This window comes from Rhinolophus sinicus, chromosome 1 (assembly GCF_057876585.1).
Source record: "Rhinolophus sinicus isolate RSI-liver-muscle chromosome 1, RSI-T2T, whole genome shotgun sequence".
NCBI classification, from domain to species: Eukaryota; Metazoa; Chordata; class Mammalia; order Chiroptera; family Rhinolophidae; genus Rhinolophus; species Rhinolophus sinicus.
Window position 1 is genome coordinate 8,222,504 of NC_142501.1, and position 20,336 is coordinate 8,242,839.

A 20,336-nucleotide genomic window follows, 5' to 3' on the forward strand; every position below is an offset into this window, starting at 1 on the left:
GAGGTTCGCCCGCTCGCAGTGACGTCACTTCCGCTTCCTGCTGCGTTCGGCCATTTTTCCTCTTTCCGTGCGACTTTCCGGCGCAGGCGAGCGCTCCTGCGCTGACGTCGGTGGCGCTTCTTGAGGCGAGGCGAGACCGCGGAACCACAGCCATGGTAAGTGCTTCCCAAAGGCCGGGAATTGGGAGACGCGGGGATCGGTTCACTCTCTAGCCTGTTGGAGGCTTAAAACGTGCGCCGTCTGGACCGCCAGGCCTGGGGTTAGAGTTCCGGCGCTGCGCAGTCCCGGCCGCCGGGCCCAGAGTCTGAACTCCGGGAGCCGCGGGGTCCCAGCAGCCCGGCCGGAGGTTAGAATTCCGGAAGCCTTGAGGTGCCAACTGCTGTGATGTGGAGTGCAGCAGTCAGCGCGTGGCCGAAGGCCTCTGGTGAGAAGAGGGGTTGTGGTCCGACCTGGGAGAAAGAGACACGTGGGAGAGAGTAGAAAGTTGGATGAGAACACTTGGCTCCATCTGTTTTATTTTGAGGAGGGGTCGCTTAGGGATGGTGTGGAACCCAGGATTCGGATCGGCCTCCCCTACTTCACTTCCCCGTTGCTGGGAGATCTCCTTGGGTCTGCTCCTGATGCTTGCCGCGGAGTCACACGTGCCAGGGACCTAAAAGAGCCTTTGGCATTTGGAGGCTGAGGATTGTGGAGGATTCCCGAGCCCCGAACTGGGATACAGGAAAGGCTCCTCCTGCGAGGCGGTAGGACATCAGAAATAAGAGGTCCTGGTAGCACCACGTGCGGTTCCTCTAAACTGTTGTTCTCCAACTTTCAATCAAGTCGTGTAGCATGGTAGCAGGTTTGAGTTCGCACTTGGTAAGAAAGGAAGAGTTTGCAAAGCACTTCTACTTACATAGTGAGTTGGATCCCGGCGGGTACCTTACTCCGTTTCCCCAACCCACTCCCACTTGCCCCATTTTGAAGCTAGTACTTGGCTGAGCCTAGAATTTGAAGCTTCTAAACCAGTGCTCATCTTATGCAGTTGCGTGAAAAGTTTTGAAATCGATGGTCTGAGGTTGAACTTAAGAAAAATTTCCCTCAACTGTAAAATGGGAATTACACTGCATGCGGATTAAATTAAATGAGGTAATGCCCGATAAACACCTAGTCCTAATATTTGGTACAAATCGAGTGATCACAGTATTTATTGTTAAATCAAAACCTTGCAGTTTGGGACTGTCTGGTGTACAGGAGTCCAAACTGATCAAGCTAGGGGGGTAAAGTTAGCTAGTGGTATGATTTCATTCACTCATTTAATTAAACCTTTAAAAAGTTGAAAGGTAGATAAATGCACACTAAGCAAATTTCAGTTGCTACTTATAAGGTAGTTTGGTTTTAAAGTTGAGCCGACTTTCTTTCGTTGTTGACTGTAATGAGATGATGGTGGTTGAGGCTCCTGAAGTCTTCCCCTTTTATGCACTTGATGTTTATTGAGAGTTGAGAATCCTTACCTCCAGAGGTGGGTTGTTGAAAACCGCCACTGAAATATCTGACATCTTAGAAACTGATTTTGAGGAGTGATTGCAATTAAAGTATTGTTGGGTCTTCTATCATTTAGGAGGAGGATAACAGTGTTGATGAGCATTAGGTTTTGATAAGTTAAGGACAAATGAGATTTCTCAGGTAGCCACCAGAAGACTAAAGATATATAATTCCAAACTAGTAGAGGGGAACATTGTGAAAAAATAATAAACTCGAAGAAAAGAAATACTTATGGAACCAATAGAAGGCACAAAAGAAGGAAGATTTGAACCCAGTGTTTAACTTAATTTACCCAGTCAGTACGTTAGTATATATAGACGGATTAAATGTTTCGGATAAATGACAAAATTGCAGTAAAAAGAATGGAAAAGATACACTCATTTAAAAAGTGTAGTGTAGCCTATATAAACATTAGAAAGAAAGGGGTTTTAAGGCATCTGTAAAGATAGAGTAGCTGAAAAATAAGGGACAAAATGAAAATGACATAATTACAAGAAGAAATAGACAAATATGCAATCATACAGCATTTAAGTGTATAATTGTTAGGTTATGAAGCCAAAACATCAGTATGGAAATAGAGGATTTGAACAACCTGATGAATAAACTTGATCTAGTGTATCTAGTAAATGATGCACCTGACAAGTATAGAAGAAACTTTTTAAGCGAGGAATATTTATGAAAATTGGCCACCTACCGGGTCATGAAGCAAGTTAAACAAATTTTAAAAGAGTGATAATACAGACTATGTTTTCCCAGCCAAAATGCAAATAAGTTAGGAACCAGTAACAAAGTGTTTGGAAAGAAGATACAAACAACTCTGGGTCAAATTTTTAAAAATGATAATGGAAATTTGAAAACAATTGAGTAATAATGAAAATGCCACATACTAAGGAATGTTGGATACAACTAAAGTATTAATTGGAACCTGAAATGCTTACACTGGGGGGAAGAACTAGAAAGGTAGGAAAAGAACAAAAGGACAAAATAACCTCAAAGAAAGTAGAAAGGGGAAAAAAATGCAGAAATTGCTGGAATAGGAAGTAGATCCTAATATTATAGGATGGAGAAAATCAGAAGACAATTCTTTGAAAAGTCCCCTCTAGTGAGATTAATTTTAAAAAAAAAGCATAAAGACATACATAAGGAGTAAATACATGGAGACAGTCTATAGACGTTAAAAAGAAAGGATATTAAGCACAATTTGATATCTATAAACAGAATCCTAGATTGAATGAATGCCTAAAGAATATATAATTATCAAAACCAATTCAAGTAGAAATAGAAAAAACTGAATAGTAAACTAAGTTAACATTTTTTAACCTGAAAAAACTCTGGACCTAGTTTTTAAAATAGCTTTATTGAGATAATTTACATAGAATAGTTAACCTGTTTACGGTGTATAATTAAGTGGTTTTCATATATTTAGAGTTGTGCAACCATCACTCTTGAATTATAGAGCATTTTACCATTCCCAAAAGAAACCTTATATCCATTAACATTGTATTTTATAATGGATATAAAAATATCTTATTCAAATTGGTTGCATGCAAGAATGCAAAATTGATACAACGTTAGAGTGTAAAAGTTAAAGGAGAAAAGTCTTATTATCTGAATCAGTACAAAAAATCTGATAGAATTCAACACCAATTCATTTATAAAAATAAATTCTTAGCACACTAGGAAATACAGTGAATTTTCTTAACTTGGAGTATCTAGGAATAAGTAAAAAGTTAAGGCTTTTGGAAAATAATAAAACTTTATTTAAAAGCGCTAAAGAGTTAAGTATATATATTGTAACGGATTGGCAAATCCTGCATCCTAAAAGTGTTTTGTTGGAATTGGCATTACACCAAATCTACAAATCAGACAGATTGTCCCAGCAGGCTTTTTTTGTCGACCTTGAAAAGCTAATTCTGAAATGTGTGGAGAAGCCAGCCCGGGGAACTCCTGCAGCCCTCACCTAATTCTTCATCACCCAGGGACCTGGGTGAAGACAAAGTCACCCAGTGTGATGTGTTAGGGACCAGGCGTCTTGGTGTAATCTGGCCTTTAATGTCACTTCCTGCTCTGAGGTCTGGTCATTTTGGTGTCCTTGCAGTCTCATGCAGGAGACCACCAAGGCAGATGGCAAAGGTGAATGTTCCCACCTGGCCGTCACCTGTGGGTCACTGCCTACAACTGCGATGTGGAGTGCCACGGTCCAGCCTCCAGACCCAGGGTGAGACCAGACTGCTGCCACCAGCCAACCGCTGGCGCATGCGATGGAACATGGGGCTGCACCTGGATTATATATATGAGTGTACTGTATATACATAAATAAATATTTGTAAAAAGAATCACAGGGAAAACAAATGAGAAATTAATGAAAATGGTTAAACTGGAAAAGTGGGAATGAAGTGGAAGGAACGGCATAGGGCAGATCCCACCCAATTCGTTCCCTGTGTGGGTCATTTTGAAGCAAATTCCAATGACATAACATCTAATCCATAGGTTTAACAGTAGATACCTACAAAATGAAGATTTTTAACAACCGCAATGATGCCATAACACCCCAAAATTGAGTAATTCCATAATATCAAATATCTAGTATCAGAATCAAAGGCTTGATCAGACATTTTTCTTTCCTTTTCCCTCCACAACTACTTGATCTTAGAGTTTTGTTCTTCAAGAGGGGCAGTGAGCACATGTTATCTTTTGTGGTATTGGTAACGTAATCAGTGTCTGGATCCATTAATTAATTTATGTCTAGATTGATTAACGTGGGTTATCAGGGTTGATAATTGTATCATTCCTTCTTTGTTAGGTGGGATAACCAATACAGGAGAGATTTCTCATCTGCTATTTGGTCACCTGGTGATACGATCTATATAGGAAAGGCAGGATAAATGCTTTACTGTTTACTGGTTTTGAAAACACTGTTGATTCATTAGCATACCTTTGACTTTGGAACCATTTGATGTTTTATATATTTGAAAAATAAGATTTAAAAGTTTGTTTTTTTTTAAAGCAAACTGAATACAAAGGAACCCTAATTGTATATCAAATTGATAACCGCAAGGAAAATTTTAATTTAAATAACTTGAATATAGTACTCTGGATGGCTTTACTTGGATGTATTCTAAGAACAAAAAGAAATTTTGTTGGTAGAGCTAGTACTGATATAGCAATTCTGAAACTATTTTGTATGTATCATAGGGTTGAATAAATGAGAAAATATTTTGGAAACCAGGGTTCTTACTGGGGACAGAGGGAGAGTTGAGTGTTGGATGGAGACTGGAGAGAGACACCTTTGTGCTGCATTTCTATAAATTATCCCTTAATTTTGATTCAGTAAACTTAGGATGGAGTATGGAAATCGAGCTTTAAAGATTGCCCCCATGTGACTCAAATGGATACTGAGCCATGGGAGCCCATCTGTAATCATTTGCTGTGATATTACCAAGCATTAGACTAAAGAGAAGCAAGTAAAAGTACATGGACTTGAGTGTACATTATTGGATTATGTAATTACTAACCTTTTTTCAATCCTAATTCAGGTTTTCTAAGTTGGGAGTGTGGGGGCCAGTGTCGGTTATTAAGTAGATTTAGGGGTGAGGGATCAGGGAAGCTGACCGTTGTGTCTCTCAGTTGTTGATTAAAATATTTTGTGATTGGTCTGGAACAACTTCTGGTTGACTTTGACCGATGCTTTGATTTCCCCCCGTAGACTGAGGCTGATGTCAATCCGAAGGCTTACCCTCTCGCAGATGCCCACCTCACCAAGAAACTATTGGACCTCGTTCAGCAGTCGTGTAACTACAAGCAGCTTCGGAAAGGAGCCAATGAAGGTAAGAGAGCCAGAGAGTGCTCCGGGGAGAAAGGTGAAGGCACCTGTCTCTGGCCTGGGTCCCTGGACTAGATTTCCAATAGGAAACGAGGGCTGGGTACTCTTGGTTGGGACCAATGGGAAGACTTAAGAGCAGCGTTTTGGCATTAGATGCTAAAGGTTAATGGACTAAGAATTTTTTTAGATCCACTCATAATTGTTAACATTTTGTCACATTTACCTTCTAATAAGGAGAGGTAGGATTTGAACTTGGGCAGTGTGGCTCTAGAGTTGGGGCCCTTGTCTCGTACTCCAGCATGAATGCAGAGTGTGGTCCGTGGGTGGCATCAGGCCACAGAGATAAGCAATCAGGAATAAGCGTTTGAACGATACTGGGTGGTGTTGAGCTCCCTTGGTGAGTTGCATGCGCTGATCATGGCAGACTGGGGTGGTAAAACCCCCACAGGTAGAAGTGCTGCACTGCACTGCTCCTGCTGGTGGGGCTTATCCGAAAGCTGTTCAACCAGGCAAGAAAGAGATGGTGGTGGCTTGGACGGTGTGGTAGCAGAGGAGAGGAAAGAAGTGGTCTTATTCGGGATGTGTTTTGCAGAACTGATGGTTTGTTGTTTTATCTCCCCGCTGCCCCCACAAATGGAAAAGAAAAAACAAAAACTTTAAACACCATTTGCTGCATGTCAGGGTGAGAGTTCTTTGTCCAGGTACAAACTTGAGAGAGCCCAAACCGATGGGTTTGATGTTGGCCGTGACAAAAGCATTGCGAATGACTAACTGGTGATGAAATCCCTTATCACTTCCCAAGGCTCAGGACACGGAATGGCTTATGCCTGGGCGTTGTACCCGGTGTCCTTGCACCTGTGTGTCTTTTCCTTGGAAAGTGCTTCGTGTGGCTTCCTGCCCAAACCCGCGTCACCTGTGGGCCTCCTGTCCTTCTCTCCACAGCCACCAAAACCCTCAACAGGGGCATCTCTGAGTTCATCGTGATGGCCGCAGACGCGGAGCCCCTGGAGATCATCCTGCACCTCCCACTGCTGTGTGAAGACAAGAACGTGCCCTACGTGTTCGTGCGCTCCAAGCAGGCCCTGGGGCGGGCCTGTGGGGTCTCCAGGCCTGTCATTGCCTGCTCTGTCACCATCAAAGAAGGCTCACAGCTCAAGCAGCAGATCCAGTCCATTCAGCAGTCCATTGAAAGGCTCTTAGTCTAAACTGCTGGCCTCTGCCACACGGTCCCTGCTGACACCTCACCTGGGGTTATGTATCATATTGTCCGTATTAGCGTGTAGTATTTTCAGCTACCTTTTATTGTTATAAAATATTGTAGTACTAACTCTGATTTTTACATTTTTGTATTTTTGTTTTGTCGTACAAGTCATCGTCCCCACCCTGATCTACCCTCCTCTTTCTCTCTGCCATCTTTCTTCCCTTTTGAACGAATGCCCAGAACAGGCAGAAGCAGAGTGATGACACCATTCGAGGGCAGGGAAGAGTCAGGATGGCGATCTGCTTCCAACTTCCGGGCACTACCTCCTGTGCAGGGCATGATGAAGTCACCAACACCCCCTGGGCATCCTTTGTGCCTGGCATACAGAAGCATTCCATACGTGTTCAATGATCTAAGCTTCCTTTGCTCTCTAGGGGATTATGTCATTTAGGGGGGAAGCATGGATTCTGTGAGGTGGTGAGTTGTGTGCCCAAGTGTCATTTGCTCATGTACCCCTGCCGTTTGCTTTGGGTAATAGGATATTATGTTCCCAACTCCTAACTGTATCCCTGAGGGTGGCAGGACAGCAGCATACCAAAGAGATATGTGCTGCAGAATTCAGAGGTGGCCTGAGCGAGGGAGTTACGGGGCAGTTGACCTAGGTCTTGAAGGTGTCTGGAGTAGGAAGAAAAACGAGGCTCAACCGGTGCTGACATGAAGGATCCTGGGTGTCATGGAGACCTGGAAGCTACAGCAGAGATGATGGAGTCCAAGGAAGCATCCTGTCTGGTGGATGGAGATTTCGTCGGTGGACACTTGGTACCAGCTCTGAGAGCCCTTATGCCTGTTTCCTGCCACGATGTGGGTCAGATATATGTATTTAGATCCCATCAGAAGGACAGTGCTAACGTGTTATTCTTGTGAGCGTCCTAGTAAAGAAATATATTCATACTACAATTTAAAGAAAGTGTGATTCTTGGTAGGTATCCAGCTAATATTTGAATGAAGAACTGCTTAGCATTATTCAAATGTTTTTAGCTTCTCTACCTTTCTACCAAGAAGCTGTGGGAAAACCATTGCCTACCAGATGGTTTCTGATACTTCAAAATGTCTTGTACAGACTTCATTGAGGTGTTGCCTCACTTTAAGATAGGGTTTCTCAACCTCAGCACTATTAACATTTTGGGCTGGATAATTCGGGGGGTGGGGGGTGCACTGTATGTTGTAGGACGTTTAGCAGGATCCCTGGCCTCTACCCACTGGATGTCAGTGGCAATTCTAACCCCTCCCTCCAGATATTGCCTTCCCTGGGGGCAAGGTCACCCCTAGTTGAGAATCCTTGTTGCAGAATTAGAGCTCCTAGTAAGTAGCCCGTGGCACAGGCTAGAGCGTGTGGGGGCAGGGGGAGAATTGGAATGAACTGAAGCCACTGCCACCTCACCTGCCTCACCTACTTTTTATCTGAGACTAACGACTATGAGAGCCTGATACCTCAGCTTGTGAAATTTTCTTCCAAAGTACAAACAACTGAGTCCTGTGATAGTCAGATTAATGAAGATAGATTTTACTTGGTTTCCTCTTGGCCACCTTGGGCTGGTGTGCCCACTCCAGCAGGAAGCAGACCTGGGGAACCTGGAAACCACCTGTCCTGCTAAGGCCTGTTCTGGTCTTGCTGGGCCAGTCATTTCTCAGCCAGCTCACTCCAATGTTGATACGCTCCCCACATACACACTTCCCACCCAAGTAGTTTTTTTGTGGACGGTGGAGTTAGTACTTTGTATTTCCTTTTGTCGTATATGTGCCTTTATAATCAATCATATATCACTTCTTTAGGGCCTTTCCTAGCTACCCCATCTCATGTTGCCTTTCCTGCTAGCACTATAACATTCTATTTAACTTGTCCTTAACTAATATCTGCAATTGTTTCTGATTATTGCCCTCATCAGAGAACCAGAACTTACATGATGCTCTGGCACCCAAAGCAGTGTCCTAACAGGCTCCCAAAGTGTAGAGTGAATAATTCCTAAAGCCTAGACATGGAAATGAAAAACCTGGTCACTTCCAGCCACCTATGAAGCAGGTTGCAATATTTTCCATGTAAAATTTATTTCATTTTGGAGAGAGAATCCAGTGGCTTTCATTAGGTCTCAAAGGGTCCTCTGACCCCAAACAAATACTGGTTAGGAACTTCTGTTTTAGAATGAGTTTCCTGAAACCCTTTTCCCAAGTGGACCTATGGTTAAGGAGTGTTTTTGCATTTACAATAATGACTTTGTTAAAGAGATTATTCATTTGTAGTATTAAGTACTACACAATGTGTTTCCATTATCTTTCATCCCAAACTGGTGTTTCGGGGAAGGGAGGGAGAGGAGCTTGTTCTAAGCACTTATATCCCTGAGTCTCTTCTCAGTGTCAGCTAAGTTACATCTTGAAAAATCAGGATGTCCCTCAGATGGGCAGAGATGGGTAGGTATACTTGCATATTCTTTTCTGAAGAAAGGAAAACCATTTTTAGTAGCAAGTCAGTGATCTCCATGGTGCTATGTGGCAGCCAGCCCCCGGGGTGGCCCCCTGTCATCCTCACATCATGGAATTCGTGCCCTGTAATCTCAGGACACACCAACTCAGAGCTGGTCTGCAGGACTCAGAGTATTACGGAATGACATGTGACATTGCAGCTTCTGCCTTCTCTGGGTCACTGGCTATGAGGGAAGTCTTCATGTTAATGAAGACTTAAGCAGCCTGTGGAGTGTCCCCAAGGCTTCTAGCCAAAAGCTAGCACCAACCTTGTACTCGAGGGAATTTAATTTATAGAAGTGACTGATGACATGGAAAGGTCAATATATTGAAAGAATGTATTACATTTCCCAAGAGAGGGGCATGCCACACCACACAGGGCCACAGGGAAAGTATTAGGCTTTGGTGAGGCAGCTGGAGCAAACAAAGCAAGGGGAAATCCTAGCCCACAGCCTTTACTGGGGTGTGTGTGTGGCAACGGCAAGGCAGTGAACAGCTTGAGATTGGCCAGTTTGAATAAATCTGGGCTTTGGGCTCTAAGGCTACCTGGCCCTGTTATCAATCTTTAGGAACTAGCTAAATGTACCTGGCATTTTCTGGCAGTCTCTCCCTGTGTCTGTAAGCCCCCCTTTTGCCCCCCAAGATGTCAAAACATAAGATACAGAAAATTAAAAATGATTAATGCAGCCCCTGCAAACAGACCCTCCAGCTTCAGTCAAACTTTTAGATGACTACAGCGTTGGCCAACATTTTGACTGCAACCTCACGATTGACTTCAAGCCAGAACCACCCAGCCTGCGCACTCCCAAATTCCTTATCCACAGAATAGTAAAAGAATTATTTTTAAGCTAATCATTTTGGGGGTAATGGTTTACACAGCAATAGACAACTAAGGTGGGGGCAGGTGATGAAAAGGTGAGAATGTCAAAACAGCAATAAATATGGTCATATCAAAATACAGGGCCATGAAGAATACCGGAAGTGCTGGCAGGGCCCACAGGTGAGATGTTTCCTGCTGCTTCAGAGAGCCCAGACGCAAACCCCATGCAGGTCGGCTTTCATACCACGTTACAGTGAGGATTGTTGTACATTCAGGGATAGTTTGGTCTCACATCAGAAAGGCTGGACAGTGGTAGCTCCTGCTCGAGTATAACATGTTTTCCCCCCAATGTGGATTTGAGGTTGGAATTTCTGGATGAGGGCAAGGGAAAGTGGATGACTAATTTCTCCCAGAATTCGTGGTCCTGCCTTTTCATTTTTTAATAAGACAATAAAACACGTCAGATGTTCTCTTTGCATCTGGCTTGAAGGAATATACATATATGCTCATAGCTTGTTCCGTATAGTTTTGGCCAAACAAGGTGCGCTGTCCAGCTGTGGCCCCGCCCTCCCACCTGCCCAGGTCTCCCGCCGCTTGGGTGTGAATGCGCCTCCCCCTTACCCTTCCAGATCCCGCACCGCTACCCAGCCGCTACGTCCACAGCCCACAGGCACAGGGCGTTTCTGTACTCGGCGTCTGCACGTTACCACCACCCAGCAGACTGTGCAGCATATTGCAACGGAGAGGTTAGACGGTTAGAAGGATCAGAGCTAGTACCTTTTGAGCACCGTGTCTGTGTACATGTTTTCTCATTTTATTTTCACCATTTCACATTATTATCATTATTATAAATATTAGAAAACCGAAGTTTGAAAATGCCAGGTCCATTTCCCACAGTTACTTGCATGTATGTGATGGAGGCAAGATGCAAATTTACTAGATCTGATTTGTGAACATACAAACGCCCAACCAAATTACATTTGGACATGTTTCTTCTCTGCTGAGGAGCTCAACAGCAGAGAAGGCAAACATTAATTTACCGAGAAACAGATGACACAACTGTCATTTATCACAGACCTCCAGGGTGATTTTCTATCATTCACCTTCCTGGTAGGTGTTTGTTGTTTGACCCTTGAACTCTCATTCTCTCCATTTTGTAAATAAGAACAGAGGAAAAGGAGCCTAGACTTGGGTAAGGTCCCTCAGGAACGCACAGAAAAGCCTGGATGGAATTCACTTCAGGGCTCCTTCCTCTCTAGCCAGGAAACCCAGGGTTGAAAACAGGCCCAGGGATGGTACTCATTCTTGCCCACTACTTGTGGTGACTAGCCTGATGCTAACCTGTCTGGGTAGTAGTGGAACCCCCTCTACAACCCAGAGTTTTAAGCATGCTTCATTTAAGAGGGATGGTCTGGCTTTACATGAGTGAGCACTTACTCTGTTAAATGGTTTTGCATTATCTTGCTGTATCCTCAAAAGTATCTTTTTTAAAACTTACAAAAAATTTTTTCAATTACAGTTGACATTCAATAAAAAGAATCTCTTCTAATTGGAGAATTATCTTCCCTCTGCTCCAGGTACGGGAAGAAATCCAAACAAGAATATACATCTTTCCAAACAAAAGCAAAAACAAGTTTTTTTTAAAAAACTTATAAAGCTCAGAGCAAGGAACCCAAAACTGAAAATCACTCACAAGAGTCATTTGACCCCTCCTGTACTTTCCTGAAGGACACAGGACTTACAAACCCCGAATTTCAAGCCATCCTTGGAGGACACAAACCCTCCAGATGCTGCCCTTCTCTCAAGCTAATTCTTCAAAAGCAGTAGCAGCAGAAAGAGCAGGAACGAGACAGGGAGGACGGGAGAGAGGGATGGGGGCGGGAGGAAGAACAGAACGACATTCCCCTTCTAATACTAGCACCTCTTCATCTGGAACTTCCAACAGCTCCCCTAAAAAATAAGAGGGATAACTCATTTCACTTATACTGGAAACCAAGTTCTCAGGGCAACAGAAAATGTGTTTTCCTATGCTTCAAGTCACAGTAAGAGGAATGCAACATAAGGGGTTGCTATTTACTCATGAAGCAAATGGTACCAGGATTAGAAATGTTATTATACATTCCTATTGCTTCTGAAATTTGATCTTTAGATCTTAATGACACAAAGGAAAACAAGCGGGAGGACAGAGGATCTTGCTAGGGCTTGTCATTCCTCAAGTATGTTCACCTGTCCTTAATCGTCCCTCTCTACCCTCATATTTGTTTCCACTGTGAGGATGTGTGTTCCAAATGGGAGAAAATTAAGCTAATAGCCAGTGATCTTTGGATGCGAGGCAGACACATCTTTCACACGAAAGCATAGTAAATAGTACAAAATTAGGTCTCTTTATTCAGAGAGTAGAATAAGGCACAGCAAAGGGAGGGCTACGCTGTCTCCATGGCAACAGAAAATCTCATAAATGTAAAGACCTTGGCAGGTCTTTACAGAAGTCAGGCAGACTCTTTCTGGTTCAGGAGAAATGTTTATTTTTTTGGTTTTTGCTTTTTTTAAAGAGGGTGCAGCTCACAGGGGCCCACGTGGGGATCGCACCGGCAACCTTGGTGTGATTAGCACCAACTGAGCTAACCGGCAGCCCAGGAGAAACGTTTCTTAACTTGAGCAAAACCAGGCCGCCTGGCTCGTGTGGAAGGCTGGCTGGCTGCACGGTCTCTGGTCAGTCCTGGAGGTGCCTGGTCAGCGTGTCCAGCAGCTCCTGCTTTTTCAGCCCGCCCTTCAGCCCGCACACCCTGCAGGCTTCCTTCAGCATGGGCACAGTGAGCTTCCCCAGGGTGCCCTTGCTGACATGGGCCTTCAGTTCTTCTTCGGATAACTCCACCTTGGGCCTTTTGCTTCTAGAACCTTCGTCATCTAGAGAAAAAGGTCAGGAGAGAAGGATTGGAAATGCTACCAGTGGCATGCCGGCTACCCTGCACAGGGTCCTCATCGGATCTGGGCAGCAGTCAGCCATTTTCCATAAAGCTGTGATGCCCACCTAGAGCACCATGGGGAAGATGGCTGTCTTGACAGGCAGCTTCACGTAAGTGTAAAACGAAACTATCACACCTAGGAGGGAGTGAAGAACCGTGCGAGTATCATCAATTTTCCCCAAACTTTCTCACTCTCAGTGAGCAAGTCATTCATTCCTTCTCTCCTGCCTTCCGAAAGCACTTACAGGGCACCAGGTAAGTACCAAGGCCCCATGCCAGGTGCTAAGGTGCAGGCTGAGCGATGAACAGGTAAATCACTGGAACACCCAGGGGTGAAGAGCTGTGAGCAGTCCACACGGCACAGGAGTCACCTCTGATGCAAAAAGGAGACCGCACCATGGCCGCCACCTACCTTCTCAGCGCTCACTTCCCTCATGGGCTTTTTTAGGCAAGCAAGGCCCACATGTGGCTTTACCTGACCACAGCCAGCCAAAGGATTACAGCCTAAGCCAGAACTATTCCCAAGCGGTGAGGAACTCACAATGGGCTGTCCTGAAACACGTGAGGGTCATAGGAGAGCGCTTTGGATCCAGCAGTAAGAAAAGAGACAGTCCAACAGAAAAAATGGTGAAGGCCCCAAACTGGAAGTTCACAGAAAATAATGTCCAAGTCATCTACCTTTCACTCATAACTGGAGTATTGCAAATCTAAACAGGATATAATTTCCCCTCTGTTACTTTGTTGAGAAAATTTTAAAAGTCTGTATAGTCCAGGATTGGTGAGAGTGTAGGGAACACAGCCATCCCTTCGTGGAGAGGGGATGGCCTGTATCACTGGATGGCAATTCTCATCAGAATTTTAAATGTTTACTCCTTGACCCAGCAGTTCCAGTGCTAAGAGCTTCTGCTATGGATCTGCTCACACAAGTACACGATGGTGGTCCGTGTTCACCCAATAAAGGTCTGGTTGAATAAACTGTGCACTTCTATCCAATGAAGTACTCTGTAGCCTTATTTTTGTAAATGAGGTAGTAATGTAAGCATGGGTATAAATAACTGTCCAACATATACTCATATAGCTGAGTAACAAACTAGAAAACAATGTGAATACTACTCCATTTGTGCTGAAACATGTATGTTGGCATGTGTTAATATGTAGGTTAATACAGAAATTTCTGAAGGGTCATTATCCTCTGCGATAGGACCATAAAGGGAAGTTTTTGAAATAACCTACGAGATGTCCACACTCAGTTCCTCACCTTGTTTTCGCTTGGGAACTTTTCCCTCGGGATTATAATCTGGTGGGTAGACAAGTTCCTTAAATTCATCCACGAGACAGCCCAGTCTTTTATCCATTGCTTCAACCTTGGGCACTAGAAAATCAAAACATACAAAGAGTGGCTTGGCAAGTCACAAACCCAGCCTTCCTGTCCAGTTCCAACTGTATAGAGACCGAAGGAGTAATCACCTCACAGGGACGGGGGGTGGGGGGTGGGAGGTAGGGGAAGCGTCCATGAGGAGGCAGCTGACCTGGCCATGAAAACATTCAACAAAGTCTAACATTTCCCAAGTAACTTCTAACAATTGCATCTAATGAGCACTTACTATAGCGAGGCACCCTCCTACATGCTTTGTTAACCTCTGGGTTAGGTGACTTTGTCTCCTTGTTTTACAGAGGAGGAAACAGAGAGGCTAAATGACTTGCCTGAGGTCAAACAGCTGGGAAGTGGTAGAGCTGAGAACTGGGCAAGATTCTGGGGATTCAAGCAAGCGTCTGTGCCCTCAGTGGGCTTACAGTCTAGTCGGGGTCAGGAGGGGGTAAAAAGAGAAGCAATAGAGCCAGGCAATGCCATGAAAGAAGGGATTGTACAGGGCACACTGGAGTCTTGGAGGGGGCAGGAAAGACTTTCTGGAAAGCTGATCTATTCCAAGCAGGAGAAGGCACAGGGGTGAGAAACAGCAGGTGATATTTAGCTTTCAGACAGGGTGTGAGCAGGGCAGGACCAGCAAGGAGCCGAAAAGGCAAAGATAGTGAGGTCACGGAAGCCTCGAAAGCCTGGCCAGGATTTCAACCTTATCATAAGAACAGTGGGAAAACACTGACGGGCTATGAGCAGGGGAGCGAGCAACAAGACCAGATTTGCATTTTAGAAAGATCACTGACAGCTGTGCCGAGTATGAATTGAAGGCGGGTGAGCAGGCTGAAGCAGTGTGGGATATGGGGTATAAGCATGAAAAGTGATGGAGCCAACAGGACCTACTGATGGAATATGAGGTGTGGGGTGGGCGGGGGAGGAGCTGAGCAGTTGGGATGGCAGGAGCAGTCCCCAAGTCCCCCAATTCAGTAACAGAGCCTACCTCGTAGTTACTAGGATTAAATGAGTCCGCACATAGGACAACAGTGCCTGGCATAGAGTAAGTACACAATAAACATTACCGGTTAGTTTTTTCAACTTTTGCCATCATGTAGTCATGGGGTGGCCTCATTCAGAGGCAGGTCTCAGAAGCCTGGCAGTCTCCTCCTCTCACTGCAGAACCAGCCAAATCTGTTCCCAGGCAGTCTAAGCTAGTCTAGAAAATCTCTCAGACCGAGATGGGCTGGACAACAAGGTCAGGTCTCTAGAGGGCCTGAGAAATGCCTCCACATTACTGGTGCAGAGTGGGATGGATAAGGAAGCCCGCCATGACAAGAACTTCTCAGCTCAGTCACACCCTCTCACATGTCAGATCTACGGCTGCTTCGGGTTCCATCAAGTCCAAAGCCAAGGCCTCCAGGTTCCTGAAGTGCTGCTGCAGCACGGGGTTCTCAAAGCTGTCACTTCTGTGAAAACAATAACAAAGTAAATTAATTTAAAACTGAAAAGTTAAACATTTAAAAAAAATAATAATAAACCCAACTGAGATAGCTCAAGTCCGAGGTGAGCTGAGAAAAACGCCCCAAATAAGAGAGCTGGGAATCGTGTCTCTTGAGTCAACTTCTCTCTCTCCAATTTTCAATTGTCTGATACTCAAGATCCAAAAGCTAATTTAACAGCAAACAATACCAGCCCACCTGTCTGTCACTGGCAGCGGTGGGCAGAGATAGAAATGGAGGAGGCAGAGCCATATAGGTACAGAGAAAAGACAGGAGAGAGACAATGGAAGATGGAGAGTAATGGGCCCGAGGACTCTTTCTTCCCATACTCAATAGCAGCATGGGAGTAAAAGGAGCAAGAATCTAGTCAGAAAGACCTAGTTCTTTGTAGCTGGGTGAGTGGGCAAGCTGCCTCACTCCTCTAAGCCTCAGTTTCTTCATCTGTAAAATGGGCATGAAACCTAGCTTTCAGTGTTCTTATGAAGAATAAGTAAGATAATGGAACTGTGTCTAGAACAGTGCCTGGAACAGGGTAGAATCATAATACTGCTCCCATCTGCCCCATAAAGGACACCAGAAAGCTACATTCGGAAGGGAATGTGTTATTCGTCCAGAACTCACCAGAGACGGGGAAGTAGCCTAGAGACAAAGATGGAATGGGAAATAAATTATGTTTGGTGTCACAGCATGCAGGTTCTCAGAGATGGTTTATGTTCACGTGAAAGGGAATAACCTGAATTATATAATGATTCTATTAATCCGGTAACAATTTACATGGGATTTACTTCCTTTTACTCACTGTGGGAGTAAATCAAGGAAAAGGCCAACTAAGAATTTTTTCCCACCACTGCCTTTTTGAACTTGCTCAACTCATCTAGCTTTCTGAGCACAACACAACAGGTCAACCAGCTGTAAGCAGTTAGCACAATTCCAGAGTCTTCAATACAATACTAAGACCTTTCGGTCTCTATATACCAGTAGCTTTTAAGAAGTAATAACCTATCAGTTAACTGAAAAGAGTAAAATCCCATTCTCTTGGTCTATGCTTAACTCAAATTTCCAGTAAGACATTCAACTCGGGAGACAGTTCCAGAAGAAAGCCTGTGATTGACCCAGTACTCACTTGTATTTGAAGCGAAGCTTCTGAACAATAGCCTTCATCTTGTCTACCTGCTCCGGGTTTGCCAAGACTTTTTCAGTGATGGGCACTTTCCGTTTATCATCAGCATAGGGCAAGAAGACAAGCTGGAAGCCTGAGGAAGGGAGATACATTTTCTGAGATTTGACTTAACAAAAAGTTTCAGCGATTGAGTTGTCTCTCTGCTCCAAATTCACCCTTCCATGTCCTGTGATGCTGGGGATGCGACCCTGCAAACCCCATTTCTCCTTTACTGGCTGATTTCTGCTACCATCTGCCCAGCAGACTCCCTCCTGAGGGCGACCCCAAGGCAGGAATGCTCCTTCTCATATACTTCCTGTTCCTGTCAGTGTTGCCCCAGCTGCAGCTCTTCACCTGGCAGTGGCAGTTGGTTCCACCTCCAGCTTTTGTGCTCCACCCCGAGCCGGCTGAACAGTGTCCTGTCCCTGGGGGGGCTCAGTCCCAGCTCCATCAGGCCCTCCTTGGAGCTCCCAGCTTTGTTCCCCACCCTCTACCACATGCTGAAAGGGAAGAGGTGAGGGTTATCAGGCTGATCTTGTTCCAGTTACTGGCTGGTTCTACGAAGACTGAAAATCTAGATACTAGAACCAACGGCCGCAGGCAGCACTGAGCAAGAAGAGGAAGGTACAAGTTCCTTCGCTTTCCTCTGCCCTACAGTCTCCCTCTAGCACCCACTATTGACAGAGTCTCACCCAGAGCCAGCTGGCAAAGGAGAAACTGGGTTTGGAGAGTCTCAGCCTAAGCAGCACAGACATTAAGGGGTGAATTTGGAGCTAAGAGAAAATAGCTTAATAACTGACACACAAAGCTATTACTGAGCATTCTGATGACCAGGGTTAGAAATATAATATGTTCAAAGAGTTACTTTATAAAATGAATACTTATTAGCATGGGTAAAGAAGGAAGACGACCATCTCTTGGCTATTCTGTGCTAGGCCCTTATATTTTATTAACTTGTTTCAAATGTGAAACAGCCTTGAGAGAAAGGTGTTCCAGAATGCTCATCTTTGCGGATAAGGAACATAAATGGAAAGGTTAAATTATTTGCCCAAGTTGGCCAGTTAACAAGTGGTAGAGATGGGCCTGAAACAAAAGAAAATAAGCTTTCAGCACACAGCATAAGATAAAGTCAAGACTGACTTTAAAACCCACGGTGTTTCCACTATACCTCACTGCCTTGGTGTATACAGGAGATAAACCAAACATTAACCATTACAAAGGCTTTAAGTAAAGAAAAGTGTCAGTAGAAAGTCCCCATGAACCTGTGTCAATAACTTGCAAACAGTTCCTATGCAGTCAACCCTCACCCATGGCCGCAGAGCTGCCTTGAACGGTTGTGCATGCTGTGCACTGCACAACTGTATCTGGCAGCCTTGTGCATCAAATTCACCTGTGAAATCTTAAAAACACATACTTCCCAGGACCCATTTCTGGTGACTCTGGTACAGTGGATCTGAGCTGGAATCCCATGTGTGAATCCAAAGCCTGAGCAAGGTTCAGAAGCACTGAAAATATCTTCCACATACCTGGGGGAGACACCTGAAAGTTCTGGTCATCCAGCTCCTCTTCCTGTGGCATCAAGGCCACAAAATGAGGGGGAGTGTTCTGGCGGGGGGTGTATCTGCACACTGCCACGACCTCCTTCTCCAGACACTTGGTGAGTAGAGCATTGAACAGGGTGGAGCTTCCTAAAAAAGAAACATCCCAGGAGCCTACATCGTAAGGTGTCTCCAGCGTTCTGTCCTCTTAGCCCGTGTTATAAGCCTACAATTTATCTTCCATTTTCTTCAAAGGGCTTATGATACTTCAATAGGTAAGGGGTGATGGACCTAGAGCTGAGGGGAAAGTGGGGGCAGCAGAGGCATACCAAGGAAGAGAAAGGAAAGGAGTAAGAGACTGGATGCCTCAACCACTCCATTTGGTAGTGTGAATTATTAATGTCAGTTCACTTTTCCTATCCTTAGGCTAATGACATAAGCCCCAGTTGCTAATGAAAACCAATTAGGTCAAATCCAGGGGGTTCATTAGCTATAGCACAGAGGACTATTGTCTGGACAGCAGAAAGAAACACAGTGGCCGAGTTCATATCATCTTTAATTGCCAACACTAGGGAAGAAGTTTGTTTTTCAAATTCTATCTGATGCCTCAAAGAAAGAATTCCATAGGAAGTAAATTTTAAAAACACAAATTCCATATCCCCTCCTGGATATTCACAATGCATATCAGCGTATTATAGGTCCAGCTTTGTTTAATCCCACATTTCCAAAATGTATTTGATCATGAAACACTTTCAGAATACCCCAGTAACACACCCTACAGTTTCCAAGCAGCTCATTCAGGAAATGCTGCTCGGTCTGTCGCCTTCTGAGTTCCGCACTCACTTGGTCCGTGCCACCTACCATTAACCAGGGACTCCTCGGGGTACACAAACAGGGAGGGCCTCAGGAAGTGGTGCTTCTTCAACATGATCAAGGGCTTGAAGCCAATGAGAATCAAACCCGGGTCATCAAACCGTTTTAGCTGTTCCGTTTCCTCTTTCTCGAGTACAATCTGGCGATTCCCATACATCTAAAGGCAGGGAACAAGGAGGGCCACATAGAGAGACCACTAACAAGTGACACTAGCAAGTCAAAACCAGCCTTCTAAGGAGAAAGAAGCTGGCTCACCAGGGGTGTCTTCCTACTACCACGGAAAGTAACATTTACTGAATGCCCGGCAGGCACTTTACCACTTTACGTTTGTCACTCACTGTATCTTCTATGACAAACCTAGGTGGTAGATGTTAATTAAAACTGTTTTACAGATGAGTGAACCTTGGGGCTCCGTGGCTGGTAACTTGCTCCAGGTTATACAACTGAATTGGGCTTCAGACCCAGATGAGTCTGGTGCCCAAGGCCACACATGTATTCCTTCCCTCATTTAACATGACAAGCGCTCAGCAGCATCCCTGACACACAACGGATGCTCAAACCATACCTATCTATTGAAAGGACCTGTGTCAGGTAGCGTGCTGGGTCTGTTAGTGTGAGAGGTAGATACACATAAGTAATACTTCCAGACTTTGATGTTTGAATTTCGATCCTAGATATGTGATTAGTAACAGCACTTAGTAACAGTCAAATTTGAGTTTTCTAAACAAAAACAGAGCCCTCAAGGTTTTTTTTTTCTTTTCTTTTCGGGATATTGGATCAAAAAAGAAACTCAATGACTAAAAAAGTTACTTCCTATGAATAAGCCAATGAGGAAAACGAATTACTTCCAAAATGAAAAAGGAAATTTCTTCTTCTCTCCTTCAGAAAGCAGGGCAAAATACTTTGGCTTTGAAATTTGTGCTCCAAAAAATATCTTCGTCGGTTGAATGAAAATAATGTCTAATTTTAGCCACTTAATGGAAATATCTAGGTCCTGAACTTATACAAAAATCTCAGATTCTCTCCCACATTTTGCAGAATCAAAAAGGAAGGATGATTCAT

At 44.3% G+C, this 20,336-nt stretch overlaps 2 protein-coding genes across 4 annotated transcripts in view; one reads left to right on the top strand and one right to left on the bottom strand.

The window, feature by feature from the left end:
- The first annotated feature begins 28 nt into the window (after nt 1–28).
- On the top strand, nt 29–7,505 carry SNU13 (small nuclear ribonucleoprotein 13). The gene is made up of 3 exons (XM_019734564.3): nt 29–155; nt 5,231–5,351; nt 6,290–7,505. The coding sequence occupies exons 1-3, from the start codon at nt 153–155 to the stop codon at nt 6,550–6,552; spliced, it is 387 nt and encodes a 128-aa protein (XP_019590123.1). The 5' UTR covers nt 29–152; the 3' UTR covers nt 6,553–7,505.
- A 4,743-nt stretch (nt 7,506–12,248) lies between these two features.
- Nucleotides 12,249–20,336, bottom strand: part of XRCC6 (X-ray repair cross complementing 6) — a 42,911-nt gene continuing 34,823 nt past the window's right edge. For all 3 annotated transcript variants that reach the window (XM_019734483.3, XM_019734481.3, XM_019734485.3), the window contains exons 8-13: nt 19,263–19,431; nt 18,390–18,551; nt 16,828–16,957; nt 15,571–15,671; nt 14,110–14,223; nt 12,249–12,792 (exon numbers count right to left, since the gene is read on the bottom strand). In XM_019734483.3, the coding sequence (XP_019590042.3) occupies nt 12,599–12,792; nt 14,110–14,223; nt 15,571–15,671; nt 16,828–16,957; nt 18,390–18,551; nt 19,263–19,431 (870 nt within the window). In that variant the 3' untranslated portion in view covers nt 12,249–12,598. The remainder of the gene's footprint in view (nt 12,793–14,109; nt 14,224–15,570; nt 15,672–16,827; nt 16,958–18,389; nt 18,552–19,262; nt 19,432–20,336) is intronic.

Coding starts and splice junctions, on each gene's coding strand:
- SNU13 (XM_019734564.3), top strand. Junction 5,352..6,289: donor TCGGAAAGGAGCCAATGAAG/GTAAGAGAGCCA, acceptor TTCTCTCCACAG/CCACCAAAACCCTCAACAGG.